General features: G+C 44.1%; 1 protein-coding gene and 1 long non-coding RNA gene across 3 annotated transcripts in view; one reads left to right on the forward strand and one right to left on the reverse strand.

The window, feature by feature from the left end:
* The window catches only part of PCSK1 (proprotein convertase subtilisin/kexin type 1), a 29,986-nt gene extending 16,526 nt beyond the window's left edge, over positions 1-13,460 (reverse strand). Inside the window, exons 1-6 of the mRNA XM_065046563.1 lie at positions 13,060-13,460; positions 11,240-11,344; positions 7,718-7,828; positions 5,325-5,471; positions 4,792-4,868; positions 2,652-2,740 (exon numbers count right to left, since the gene is read on the reverse strand). Coding sequence (XP_064902635.1) covers positions 2,652-2,740; positions 4,792-4,868; positions 5,325-5,471; positions 7,718-7,828; positions 11,240-11,344; positions 13,060-13,242 — 712 coding nt within the window. The 5' untranslated portion in view covers positions 13,243-13,460. The remainder of the gene's footprint in view (positions 1-2,651; positions 2,741-4,791; positions 4,869-5,324; positions 5,472-7,717; positions 7,829-11,239; positions 11,345-13,059) is intronic.
* Positions 13,428-14,945, forward strand: part of LOC135577334 (uncharacterized) — a 28,594-nt gene continuing 27,076 nt past the window's right edge. For both annotated transcript variants that reach the window (XR_010469086.1, XR_010469087.1), the window contains exon 1: positions 13,428-13,566. This is a non-coding gene — a long non-coding RNA (uncharacterized LOC135577334). The remainder of the gene's footprint in view (positions 13,567-14,945) is intronic.

Here is a 14,945-nt window from a genome sequence, read left to right on the forward strand (position 1 = left end):
TTATTTCATATCAATTAGTGGCACAACCAGACAAAGGAGTTAATCCGCTCAACCGCTGCTACTCCACTATCACTTACGACATTGGGAAAAGAATCAAGGAATATACTGTGTTTCACATGCTAAAAACACCACTTACTCTGGATAGGCTTAAACTTGTAATATTTTGAATATTCATTTTTCACTTGGCTCAGAATTGAGAGATTCTCTCATACCAGCCAAGATCTGCCTGTGTGGAATGACTGCAAGCTCTGGGTGTGAGCTTGCAACACACTGTGAGACACCGGGAATGCAGACGGGAGTGTACAGATAATTTTCACAGAAGAAGACAAAGTCAACTCCGCAGATAAATAATGTCATAAGGAAGAAAACAGGAACACTGACAACACCGTCCTGTCTTTGTGATCGCCAAAAATCCTGCTCGTGTAAGTCAACTGAGGGATTTGATGACTGCAGTGGTACTTCCCTAAGCAGAGTCCAACTACATCCCCTTGCATAAACTCTGCCCTGTTCCTGCACATGCTTTCTGCCACCATCGGTCCCACAAAATCAGAAGCCCAAGGTAATTTCAGACACATCTATGTATCTGCCTGACAGAACACTATTTTTAGCCACACGTCGCTGTGCGGGAACTCTCAGCCCAGGCCTTTGTAAAATGGAGCTTCTTAATCACTTGATTTCCATGGCAGCACCAGGGAAATACCGTCGCGCGGTGCTATGGCTAGATATGCATGAAAATATATACAAACTGCTTTACACCAAAGGTGGTGGATACACACACGTTTCTGAGCGCTGCACAGAACAGGAGGCGAATGATAAAGGACACTGAAAGGCGTCACTTGGGGAACTGGCATTAACACGTATCTTTTTTTAACACGATGCACAGAAAAGCCAATGGGATTCACAGCCACAAAGTACCGAGGAGACTGATGGAGGATTCAGGACAGGGCCAGGCACTGATGTGAATGGTGAAAGCGCTCAGGATGATTAAAGTCAGCATTTTCACAGAACACAACAAAATTTTGAACAGAATGTTTGTTTTGTCCCTCAAGGAAAAGTTAAACCAACCTATGATGCTGATGGTTAGAAAACAGGTATTCCAAATGTCAGGGGTTCTTTCCCTGAAGCAGCTGTTGCGGTTGTGGACCTCAGGATTTATCCAGTGTGGCAATTGCTACAAGCAAACAGCCACTTAAAGAAGTCATCCTGAACTAATGTCAAATAGAAGTGTGTAATGCGTCATTTCATGGATTAAAAAAAAAAAAAAAAAGAAGAAGAAAAAAAACCTGTGAAGAAATGAATCCTGCACAGCTTGGAACACCAAAAAAGTCTTCCCATGTTTAGCCATTCCAAATTTATCTGAATCTTTTGAAGACTTCTCCTGTCCTCCATTGCTCTTTGAACGTATTTTGTTATGTCCTTTTCTCAATCAGGCTTTTCACATATAACAGCTTATAATTTCTTTCAGCTTCTCCATTCTTTCTCTTACCCCACCAGGTATAGGCAGCTTTCTGGGTAAAGTGGATTGCTGGCTGCTTTTCCTCCTGTTATTTTCCTTTTCTAGACAAACCACCCCGTGGATTTGTAGTTTGCATTTGCAAATAAACACAGAGCATATGCAAATAACTGTGGAATAATCTTCTCTGTAGATGCAAGTGCCTCGAAATATGGGCACAGCAGGAGTCCAGACATCTCTGCAGCTTCATCCATTTTGCCCTGCTTCGAAAATTTGGTATCTTCGTCTTGTGAGTGAGATATTTTATTTAAACAGAGCATGACAGCACAATGCATTATGGCAAAGGCAGAGTGCAAAGCTGGCATCTGTGACAGCTCAGCAGAGTAAATGGGTACCTAGAAACATAATACTGAAATGGTGGGAACGGCAGTTAATAGGTGTCAATTGCCACTCATCATCCCTTTGTTTAAAAGGAAAAAAGGGAGTAATGGAAAAACCAGAACTGTACAAGTATCTTCCTCTGAGCTGAATAACCATTTGCAACTGATACTTTGATCATAACTATTTCATAAACCTCTAATGGATTAAACTTCTAGTCATGGCTTAAAAAGATAAGGCAATATTGACTGACGGAAAAGCAAGACACTACTTATTTTCAAAATTAACTTATGATGATAGTAGAGAAGTAAGTAAGGCGTTGAAACAAAAACCACCGCAGTTTGAATATCCTGAATGACGTGACTTTTCGAATGTAATTGTGTAGATGGAAACAATATGCTGCAAGCAATGGCGGGTACAAATTTGTATATTTTACTCAGTCTCTGTCCTCCCCCATGCCACCTCCTTCCAGGACAACCAATTATAAGAAGTGAGTGCATCATTCCTTAAATGATACGGTCTTATGTCTGGGTACAATATAGGTTGTTGCTATTATCATCATCATCATCATCATCATCACCACCTGTGATAACCAAATTCCAGAGAGTACATTAACATTCAAGAAATGCGGTCATACAGATGTTACATTCTGCGCTACGGCCAGATGGGATTTTGTAGCCTAATGCTGCAAGATTGATGACTTCTCAGAAGGACCAATGATTCATATTTCAGATTAATGGTAGCTGGAAACACTCAGCACTTCACAGGATCTGCCTGGTTTCCATTCATATTAGACATCTAATTATTTTTATTTTCTTACCTCCCACTTTGGAATTGTAGGCTACTCCAACTCCACATTTTCTGTTGTTGGCTTGCATGGCAATTTCTCCTGCACACCGCGTCCCATGCCTGCATAAACATAGCAAGAATAAACAACATCTCACAACATCTTTGTGTAAGGTACGCAAAGATTCATCAATGACCTTCTTGATTTGGTGGAAGTCTTCCTCTAAATCAATGCAAAGCAGCTGTTGAAAGCTTTTGAGTTGTATCCACATGATACAAAAGTATTTCTTGCTCTTAGGCTTCAAGCAACATAATTTTACCTACTTAATGCTCAAAGGATCATCATGATGAGATGATAAATACGCAACCTAAGTCACACCAAAGGCCACAGACCTCGTAGATATCAGTATTTTAGTAGAATGCAAAAGCAGAGTAAAATTATGGGGCTACAAAGCTGCTGAATTTCTTCAGGCAGAAATATAAGTCTTTGTTAATGCCAGATTTAGATACTCTTTTTTTCACTGTTGCGTTTATTTAGGATTACAGAAAGTAAGCCGTCAGAGTATCCTCACAATTGCTAATTTTTTCTTGTAACCAGCTGTTTTCAAAACAATTCTTTTTTTGCCACAGTTGATTCTTATTCCACAATACAGAAAACCTTCACATAAGTGTAATTGTAGAAGAGTTGTATTATTTAATATTACAGATTGTCTTTCAATGAAGTGTTCAGATGCTTCTGGGCTGAATTCCATTTACTTATTAATAAAGATTAGAGGTAATACAGGTAGATTTAAGAGATAATGTTATCAGAACAAGAGGATAATGGCTTCTTGCTCTTAAATAACACTCTAACAAAGTAGAAACATCATTTTTCAAATGTCTATTCGTGGGACATTTATCATTTGATTGATTATTTTTCCCCATACACCGATCTATGTTGTGGACACTACCATACTGTCTGATAGACAATAGGGAACCAGTGCATCAGTTTCTTGCTGTATTTTTACGGAGTAGCAGCACGCTAATTGGTTTAAGAAATTGAGTTCTGTGTACCAGTTATTAAAGAGGGACATTCTCTTCTCATTGTGATAGACAAAATCCCTCTGTGAACTACCATGAATGTGCCTGGCTGTGGCAGACACACCAAGAGTAACAGGAGGCAGCTCTAGAGAGGCCATCACAGGAAATTCCTCTCTCCTTCCAAGACACACAAGTCCACTAAGTGAACGGGCTGGTTGTCTTGTGTCTTTTGAAACTTCCTATGTTACTACTTTGAGGAGATTTAGGCCAAATCTGGTCTAAACAAAGTTTCCATGTGCCTCAGGAGACTGGTTTTCCTGGGAGTGAGTGTAAGGTCCTGCAGTGCCTGACAACGTGTCATACCCACATCGTGAGGAGTATGACTTCAGCTCCGGTCACCTGTGCTGGGTCTATTGATCCAGCCAGTGCTGCAAAAACTGGAGAACAGCTACCAGAGCTGACCCGAAGGGATGGGTTTCTTAGTAGGTTCCTCTAAGACACAGGTTCTCCCAAAGCACTTTATAGGAGACGTATTTTTTTTTTAATTCCCAGTGCAAAGCAGAGACCTGAAGTCAAAATTTGCTCAGGGAAGTATCATTCGAGGAACACACATGTTAGCGTTAACAAATTGTTCCCTTCAGCTTACAGAAATGTATTGGTGCCTTACACATACAAAGTTATGAATAAATTCAGGACATTCTAGGGAGATTACAATTATGCAGCTCTTCAGCTACGAGCTGAATTTAATTTCCGTGGTTACCCACATTTGTGCCAATGTTACGTGCAAATGTTTGTGCACACTGACACACGGGAGGCTGCCTCTGAACATCAGGAAACACTTTTTCGCTGTGAGGGTGACCAAGGCCTGGTGCAGGTTGCCCAGGGAGGTCTTGGAGTCTCCATCCTTGGAGATATTCAACAAGCCCTGGACGTGATCCTGGGCAACTGGCTCTAGGTGGCCCTGCTTGAGCAAGGAGGTCGGACCAGGCAACCATCCAACCTCAACCTTTCTGTGATTCTGTCACACAAATGTTACCTTTTATTATATAATTGCCATAGGAGAAACACATAGAAATTTCTGCATTTGCATGTTCTAAAACACAAATGAATAATGCACTGTTTTGTTCTCTTTACACAACTGGGAGGCTACTCACTTGTTCTCATTTGTCGCGTCATATCTAGGAAAGGGATCATGATCATTATCGTTGAAATCATAACTTGCCTGCGGATCCTACATTTAATTAAAAAACCACAGAATTAATTTGGACAACTAAAAAACATATTTTAAATGTGTAACAAGATAGGTTCCCGAGTCTGTCTTTATTTATTTGGCGTGGATCATGTCAACAGCAATCAAGTTGGTAGAATTTGATTGGCATTAACAATTCCATAAATTTTTCATGGAGCTTTAATAATTCAGCATTAAACCACTGTATACAAACATGCCTGGGAACTAAACCCACTGAGGAAAAATATAAAGAAGAAATAACACCCCACTATCATTGCTAAGTAACACTAAGCTTCCTGTGACACAGACCAGGTTCCAAATTATGCCTGAGGCAAATATTTCAGTCTCTGTTCTGTAGGAGCTGGCTTACAGCACAGAGTGCAAGCTGGAGAACAGTATCTGTATATCAAATTTACAACTGATTAATTTATACCATTGCATTCTAATGTCCAGACTTACGTAGTTGGCGTAGATGTCAGTGTGATTCCACTCCAAGCCATCATCTAGGACGGTGATGACAACACCCTTTCCTGTAATCCCTTTTTGCCACACAGGAATAACATGGAGATCCAATTTGGGTAGGGATGGAGTCATTCTTGTATCTTGCTGGGGGACAGAAAGGATTAAAATACGTCAGCATTTTTATTCATTTATACTACGCAGGTCTAAAGTCGTATTTTAAAGATGCCCTAAGCCACCCCAACCTGAACTTGTACATTTCACTCAAATTTTGCAAAGATAAAACAAAAATTAGTTTCTTAAAATACTCATAGCACTGAAAGATTTACCCCATTACCTGAAGATTCCCGACGACCACCTCTGAACACAGAGCATCTAGTATTTACTGGAGGTAGGCAACAGAAACATGGGAATGGTTGGGATGTACCAACAAAACTTGGAGCATTGAGTTAATAATCAGACCTGCTAATATTTGTTCTTTTTACTTGATGAGAGGCCAAGACAGCACAGTGAGCTGCATTTTCTCCAAACGTGTTTTCTCCTTTGACGTTCAAGTTAGCCAGAGCAAAATAATTAATGGACAAAACAATTAAGGTAGTCGTTTGGTTTGCTGAATCACAACTTTCTGTTTACTACCCTCATTACCGTTCCTGCGGTAAATCAACTGGAAGCATGAATCATCTATAGCCTTCTCTTCCACAGCAAGTTCTTTGAAGAGTAGCTCCTAAATGGGTCATTTTTCCTCTCTAATATTAAATGTGCAGCACCCACATCTAATTTAGAAAACTTGCTGACAACCCTCATAAAAACAGAGATGTAAAAAAAAAAAAAGGCACTTTCATTCTGTTTTTCTGTGCATAATTACATTAGCTGATGACAGGTTTTTCATTTCTTTGTTTCCAAGGAATGTTGCATAAAATATGAGACTTAGAAAAGAAATCTCTTATGGGAATGACCTTTCTTTAATTTATGACTTCTCTTCTGACTGCTGCCATACAGGGAATTATTTGAGTTCTCAAGTTTTGTTCTCTAAAATTCAACAGATAATGATTTTTTCTGGTGATGTGTGAAAGCACACTGAATATAGCTAAAAACTGTTGGCATCAAATCATAATAATAAGGTAATAGTAAGTTATTTACTACAAGGCAATGAACATATTTTGGAAGACAACATTTAACACATTTATGTATCTAATCAGAAAAAAATTTAACATGAGCTGCAAACAAGGGTAAGCATCATGTTTCTGTTTTTCATGTGGGAAAACTACACAGAAAATAAGTGAAAACCATAGAAAAGTGGAAAAATTAACTATGTCTCCTGGAAAGCTAAACATGGGGGATTTTTAAAAAAAAAACTGCTTTTTTGAACTCTGTGAATGTTTGTGCATTTATCCAATACAGTAATCTCAGAAATTTCTGGTTTCCTATCGGAAACAGGCAAAGAAACAAACAGATATCCAGCCTAAAAGAGAGGTTATATTCTTAAAGAGAATAATTTTTATGTTGAAAAGAAGTGTGCAAGAACCTTCATGGAAATATTTTGTGCTATGCTGTTTACAATTTATTTTTCCCAGCTCTAAAAAAAAAAAAAGAGATCAAAGCATTATACAAACAGTCCAGAGTTTGGTCTATTTTGCCTAAGCCGAACTGAAGAAGATAAAGGTATTTCCAGTCACTTGGGCCACATTTGTGCTTGACCTTTCTTCTTTATTTGTTGTACCCACCTTTAATCCCATCCCTGTTCCGTGTTGAAAGCAATAAAGCCTAGACTAAAGGTACAGCTAGATGCACAGTGGAAATACTGACTCTCAAAAGAAAACATATAAAACATAAAAGATCAATTGTATTTCTGAGTTGTCACATGCAGACAGAAACTACAGAGCTCAGGAAATTTCTCTTCCTTGAGGTTTTGAACATGTGAGCTGTTCAGACCCTCTTCAGTTTAAATCCTAGTCCCAGAGGCTGAAGGTGCTTGTCACACATGTGCACGTGCTTCTATTTTCATCTAGAGTGTGTGCTCTGCACTAACGATTTTAATAAAGAAATACATAGCCAGCTTTCAGACATGATAGGGGACTTATCATATGCCAACAGCAAATATTTAAAAAATATCATAAAGGTAGCTTTTAAGTGTTACACTTTCTAATATTAACCCCTATCCTAAGCAGCAGCCTAAATTGGCTTTTAGAATCTTTGTACAAATGACTTCAAAGAACAGAGAAGGTTGCCTGGAAATATTATGCACAGAGGTCTCTCATTTTTATAGCGTATGCTAATGAGGGACTCTTCATTTACTCCCTTCAATGAAATTGCTCTGACACTAGTAAAATAATGCAGCCAATGGTGCAACCGAAATTGACCATCCCCAGCTCCAGAATGAAGCAAATTCTTACCAGATACCACTGCTGATTCCACATAGGATCATTGAAAAGATTCTCTGCTGAGTCTCTCACCACGGCACGCTTAGTTCGCTTTTTTTCATACTGCTGCTCTGCCCATGACACCTACAATTATTTGTATAAATAAGACAAGTAAGCTTCTGTAGGTTAGGACTCTTAGCCCAGAGGACAAGGGGTTTACTCACACAGCAAAATTTTGATGTCTAAAGCAAAATGAGCAACATGCGATGCAGAGAGGATTATTTATACTGTAGTACAATGTACTTTGGGGAAGAGGACTTGGTGAAATCACAGTACTATAAAATCAATTCAAAGAAAATCGTGAAGTACAAGTTAAGAGTAGAACTCCTGCGACTGCAACACAATGCAGGCTTTTATATCAAATGTGCAGTGCGGTTAGAAGATTATCTAAGCAGTGGTGGTTATCGAAACAAGCAAAACCACAGCTTGCTTCTTTCTCTCACCTACATTTTAATCCCCGTCTATTTCTACTGGGAGTCAGAAGGGAAGGAGAAAGATTATCTCTGGCTTTAGTCTAGCAATCATAATGATGCTGTTACTCATAGCCCAGCTGGACCTTCAAGTCTCCTTCCCAGTGGTGATTTGAAGTGTGATCAATTAGTAAGCCATGAATATTGGACTAACTTCATCACTGGCGCAATTCCACTTCAGGCAACTGAAAGCCAAAATGCTTCAGTGTGTTTTGCTAAAGCATCAACACAATGAGTTGCACAGCGTTTGTGCGCAGACACGGCAACCCCTAAATCACCAGGTCGCATTTTAAAAGCGTATCTCGCTTAGCTCCCTTGAATACATCACTAAACGCAGTTCAAATCAAATCCTGATTCTGAGATGTCTCTCTGTGCCATGTGCTGCTGTTGGAAATGGGAATAAAATGTTATTCATTGCTAGTACACGGGCAGTCACCCTGGCACAGATCAAGCTGGTGCTTTTCATCGCAATTTCCAAACAAGCAAAGCAAACTCAGGTTCAGTAGATGGCGAAGATCTGCTACAAAGCCTCAAGAGGAGGATGCCTTGGATCTAACCTTTTGCTTTAAATGTCTGAATAGATTTCATTATTTTTCTCTACTGTGATCCAATGGCTTTACGGTCCTTAAATTTATCACTTTATATGAAACAACGGTAAGAGTGACTCAGAAATTATAGTGACTAAAGAAGGTGCTGATTTGATTAAAATACAATTTCCCAGTGAGAGTCTAATGAAAGCTCACTACAAGAATAAAAACCTCTAAAGACGGAAGCTACAGCAGCCATGTTTACTGCAAACTTTCTATTGCTATTCCCTTTGCCATATATTCAGTGCTAAAACCCCTACAAACCATAGTAAGTCACAGAAGATTAATATACCCATGCAAGCACAACTATTTTAAACTGCCCTATTGAGATCCAGGGCCACACATACTGGTGCACGGGTTAGAGCAATTACCTTTACCTCTCTCTCCTGCCCACAGCAAATCTTGACCTCTTCATTGCCCAAGACTAATTAACAATTGACAGCTTCCATGCTTGTTATTTTTTTTTTCTGATGTGGACTGAGGGAAATGAGCTGAAACTACCAAGCACATATGTCAGACAAACAAGCCAAACATTTGTCACTGAGCAGCTGGGTGAGGTTCCAACCATCCATCTATGGCAACAGCTGAAGGCCCTGTGCCAAATCTTCAGTCACTGATGCATAAAGCAGTGAAAACAATCTTGATTTAAAATCTCTTGCAATAAAGTAGATTCAGAGACTAGTAAAAATACTGAAAGCAGTTAAGGAACCAGATAATTATATCCCTTCAATATATTTGGGCTTTTTTAATCTGTTTTACAACAAACATGGGGACATCTATAGGAAGCCAATACATATTCAGATTAGAGCCAAGTTTTACCCCAGCTTTCACACTTAACATACCGTAAAATTCATGAAAGTGTTATACAAACAAAAGCAGGATTCCCTTTTCCCTCCCTTTTCAATGACTGAATTTAAACCTTTTTAAATAGGCTGCTGCTGAACAAGAGTAGCTCTTTGGAGCAGAGGTCCATGTATAACTACACAGTGTTACATGATTGCTTTGTGTTTATACACTTACATAATGACATAATTACATCTCATTCATTCACATAGTCAATTTGCATACTAGATGGTAAATAAAAGGGAAACTGGAGTAAATTTAGCAAATCACCTGCAGCACTTTGAAGCTCTGTTTTTGGATCTGAGTATGTGAGCCTCCAATAACGTTTGGCAGCAATGTGTGTAACACAATTGCATCCATTCTGCTTATGACACTAGAATTCGGGATATTAAACACAGTCGTGCTTCCCTGTCTAAGAGTTGCATTTGATGTAATAAATCCAAAAACGAGAGGAACTGCAACCAAAAATCCGTTCCTGAACATTGTACTATGAAGTAGTGGAACATCTGACCATAGGTATGGGTATAAATTGGAACACTGATTTACACTAAAGCTGTGGTTTTGAAACCCGCAGTTTAGAATAATTTCACCTAGAAGACTTAGACTGTTAATCCAATGTTTGCAAGAAGATTGGAGTGTACAGTTTTGATACAGAACAGGCAAAAAAATACTGTCTCACCCCTCTTTTAATTCTTCCAGCTGCATACGTATACATATAAATATAGCAATATTTCCTCCAAGGTTACATTTGCACTTAAAACATACAGATAACCAATTACTCATTTTCAAATTACAAATTGCTAGTTTTCACAACTACGTTACTCCATGTTTTGTAGCGCTCATATTTTTACAATGATTGCTGCAATAATGCTGATTTGAAATTCAAATCTCACTGTTCTGAAATCTGCGGATTCCAGTCCGTTCCTTAAATTCACCACGCACCCCAGTTTTTCAGTGTGTTTACAAACAGACATGCTTCTCTCTTAAATAAATCAAATAAATGGGGAGTCTGCTTCACCAGCAGATCGTTCCATGGATCCCTGGCTCCCCAGCGTGCCTGTTCTCTGACTGCTGTGGGATCCCAGCACACCAAAAGACAAGTCTAGAACATGTGATGGATCCTTCAAGAAGGTATTTTAGCTTGTCGCAGAAGCGAATCCAGCAAAACCTCAGCCCTTTTCCCCTTTTTTAAGTTTTTTAATATTCGGTCACTTTAAATCAAACCGAATTCCCATGGCAATTGCACAGATGTGGTCTGATTAAACTTAGTGCATCATGCATTATTTCGAAGCAAGCCCTGGGGTTCCTTGTTCATATTTTCATCAGCAACACGTCAACATCTGAAATTCCAAGCCTCTGCAATGCTGCATACCCTAAATCTTAATTTGGAAAGCACTTGCGAAAAACAGGGTGAGAGAGGGTCAGATTCTGCCTGTTAATGACAGAATAATAAAGTATTGTTCAGCACGAGTATGGATGGCTGGATATATTAGACTTGCAAAACGAGGAAAGCCTGTCTGTGACCTCATTACAAAGCCAGCAATAAGGAGACAGAACAAACAGTGAGCAAGAAAAAGAATAAATGTAACACTCACCCGCTCATCATCAGAAAGTCTTTTAGTGATATGAATGGCACTTCTTCGAGACCGTCTTGGATGGCTTTTATGTCTGAATAGGTAGTGATTTTTCAGTGATCCAATCTGTAAGACAGAGGCACACTCTAACTATCGAGAGATATTTCCCCACTGCAAACAAACATCAGTAATCACAACCTGACCAAAATTCATTCTGCCTAAAAGACACAAGAAAAGAGCATGAAACTAGCCTTTACATATTTTAATCTAAACTAAACAGCACCTTTCAACTAACAAGTGCTGATCACAGCCTGTGTATGCTAGGAGAAATTGGGGAAATAATTCCATTCAAGCTAGTGAAGCAGCAGTCATTACTACTGAAGTACTCACTAATGCAGCACATGTAGCAGATACTCATGGACGTGCCTCAACACAGTCACGTTTCAAAGGGCAGGTTTTACATACGGTCACGGCCCACTTTGATCTGCTCTTCCTGGCGTTCAGCAGACAGGTGTAAAAAGCTTCGTGTGGCTCCAGAAACCAACTGTGGGGTTGGTTTGTACACGCACCCACTGACGTGGCATTCTCCCTTGTCCTGGGAGAGCTGGGTGCACCCTATCACCTCTAAATTACTATTTTGAAAGTCTCTTCCAACAGAAATGATTCTGTTATTGTATGAAATGACCCTCTTCTCTACACCGGGGCTGTTTTGAATCAGTGGGGGTGAATTCACTGACTCCAAGGGCAGAAAGACCAAACCTTGACTTACAGAGGTGGGATCACACCTGGATTTGAGAACCTGAGGCCATGAGGGTGCCGGGGACGTGGGGCACGGGCCGCACAGCTGCTGGGCAGGGGCTGACACAGCCCGGGCCCACGCGCGGCTCCCGGCGGGGGCCCCGGGGGAAGCGGCTCCGTGGTGGGGGCGCGGGGTCCCCAGACACCGCCTGGCACCGGACCCTGGTCCGGAGGTGGGACGAGGCTGTCACCTCACGGCGGTTACTCATCCCTGACAACGCTGACGTCACGGCATCCCAAAAAAAGCGCCCGGAGGGGCTGCTGGAGAGGAGCCCGGGGATGGATGGATGGCGGGGGCGAGCGGGGCCGGAGCCAGAGCTGCCCGCGCCCTGCTCCTGCCCGGTCCCCTCGGGGAGAGCGGGGTGCCCTGTCCGACCCTGCCCGGTCCCCGCAGGGATAAATGGGGCACCCAGTTCCCTCAGGAAGAACCGGTGCGCCCTACTCGGTCCCTCGTGGAGAGGGAGGCTGCCCTACCCGGTCCCTACCTGCTCCCCTCAGGGAGAACCAGGGCGCCGAGTTCCCCCAAGGAGCGCGGGGTGCCCTGTCCGACCCTGCCCGGTCCCCTCAGGGTGAGAGGGGCTGCGCTGCCCGGTCCCTGCCCAGTCCCCTCAAGCAGAGCCCGGGAGCCTGCCCGGTCCCCTCAGAGTGCGGGGCTGCCCTTGCCTGGTCGCAGCCGGGTCCTCCCTGGGAGAACCGCGTGGCGCTGCCCGACCCTGCCCACTCCCCTCAAGGGGATCCCGGGTGTTCCGCCCGACCCTGCCCGCTCCCCTCAAGGGGATCCCGGGTGTTCCGCCCGACCCTGCCCGCTCCCCTCATGGGGATCCCGGGTGTTCCGCCCGACCCTGCCCGCTCCCCTCAGGCGGAGCCGTCCCCTGCCGGGCGCTGCGGTCGCGGGGCTCCCGCCAGATGCGGAACGGGTGAGGAGCGCGGGGAGAAGGCGCGTCCAACTCCCCGGAGCCCCGCGAGCGGCAGCCGGGCACAAGTTTCGGGGGCGGCCGTGAGGCGGGAGGCCGGGAGGGGAGCCCCGGGCTGCCCGGCCGTACCTGCCCCACGAGGTCGTAGTCCAGCTCCTCCGCGATGGCTCTGGCGGCGTCGATGCCCGCCGGGATCTCCGCCGCCCACTCGTTGAGGAACTGCCGCTCGGCGCCGCCGCCGCGGGCCAGGCAGCAGCACACGGTCAGCAGGGCCAGGGCCGCGCACCGGCCGCGCCAGCAACGCCCGTCCATGGCCGCGGGGCTCGGGGTGGCGGGCTGAGGCGGGCTGAGGCGAGCGGGCTGAGGCGGGCGAGCTGAGGCGGGCTAGGCGGGCTGAAGCGGACTAGAGGCGGGCGAGCTGAGGCGGGCGGGCCGCGGCGCGTTGCTAGGCGAGCGCGGGGGAGCGGGCGGCCCGGCGCGGGTCCTGCCTGCCGGCGTGTCGCGGTGCGGCTGCCCGGGGCTGCGCGGCGCCCAGACCCTCCGGAGCCGGAATGGAAATGGAGTGTTTACACGTCAAAACGACGACAGCCATCCCTGACGTCAAGTGTACCTGGCCCCCGAGCCAGGGGGAGGGTGGTAATTCCCCGGGGGGGGGCGGGCGCGGAAACGAGCGGGAGGGACGCGGGGGCGAAGCCCGCCCGGGCGCGGGGGGAGCGGGGGCGGGGAGCGGAGTTCGCGCCCCCGGGCCGGGAGGCGGCGGCGGGGCCGCGGAGCCCGCGGGCGGGGAGCGCGGCGCCGCGCCTGGCGGTGCTCTATTAGCGTCGCCGTTATTGCCGAAAATCGCCGAGATTCACCCCGAGCCGGAGGTGAAGCGGAGCGCCGACCCTGCCCTCGGCGGGTGGGTTTCTGCCCCCGCCCCCGCGGTGTCGGTGGGAGCAGCGGCGCTCGGTCCCAGCGCCGGTGCAGCGGCAGAGCTGGTCGAGTAAAAACATACATACATTTATTTATTTACTTACTTATTTTTTTCAATTAAGCTAATAACCCGGGACCTACTGCGCGGTAATGCTTGATTAATGCACATCATCCCCTGATAGTTCCAGCACACCATAGGTATGCTGCATTAATTGGCACCACTGCCCGGTCTGATTATATAACAAATATCTTCATCCTGAGTAAAATTACTCATTTTTAATTATTTTTTTTAAATCGCATCCAGCAGTCTGTAGATTGCAGTTTCTCAGCAAATGCTGGAATTTGTTAAATACTCGTGTATTTTCTTACTTTCATTTTCCATCCACATCTCCCCAGCTGCTTCTGTTTTATTTAGCTCTTCTGCTACCACTTCATTGTCTTTCCTCTCCTCACATGTCAGAAAACGCCTCTAAAAATTTCCTAATATTCCCTAAATGTTCTTGCCTCTATGTCTGAAACAGAACCTTTTAGTAGCTTCATTTTATACCTAGCTGTATTTAACTGCTTGATTTTCCCAGCTTTTACACTGGGAATTTTAACAAGTTGCTTTTAAGTATCAGAGCTGAGCTTCAATACTGCTTTCCTTCTGCTTATTACAGAGTGACAGGTATGCCTGCCCTACTCTTCATTGGCTTTTAAATCAAGAAGACAATGGGAAACATGAATACAAAACAGGGAGGAGAGGAAGACATTGTAAAAGGTTTTTCAGTGTCTAAGATCTCAGCCTCGGACATCACTGTGCTGGGATGGGTACGGTCCTAGGAACGTCCTGAGGATCTGGAGGGATCAGGGGTTGTAACTGTCCAGATGAGGTAACGCGCCATGACGTGTGCAGGAGCCAAAAAGAACCGGAGTCTGAATGGATCAAGGGGGGGCAAAAGGGGTGAGTGTGTAGTAAGTACAGCAGAAACGCCAATAGAATATCAATAAGTATTAATACAGAATAGAATACCAGTAAAATGACGCTACAGCACTCTACCGGTATTCACCCATTCTCACTTTCTGCAACATGGTGCAATGACAGGACAGGGTTTGTCAAAGTC

The sequence above is a fragment of the Columba livia genome, chromosome Z, assembly GCF_036013475.1.
Source record: "Columba livia isolate bColLiv1 breed racing homer chromosome Z, bColLiv1.pat.W.v2, whole genome shotgun sequence".
In the NCBI taxonomy this organism is placed as follows: domain Eukaryota; kingdom Metazoa; phylum Chordata; class Aves; order Columbiformes; family Columbidae; genus Columba; species Columba livia.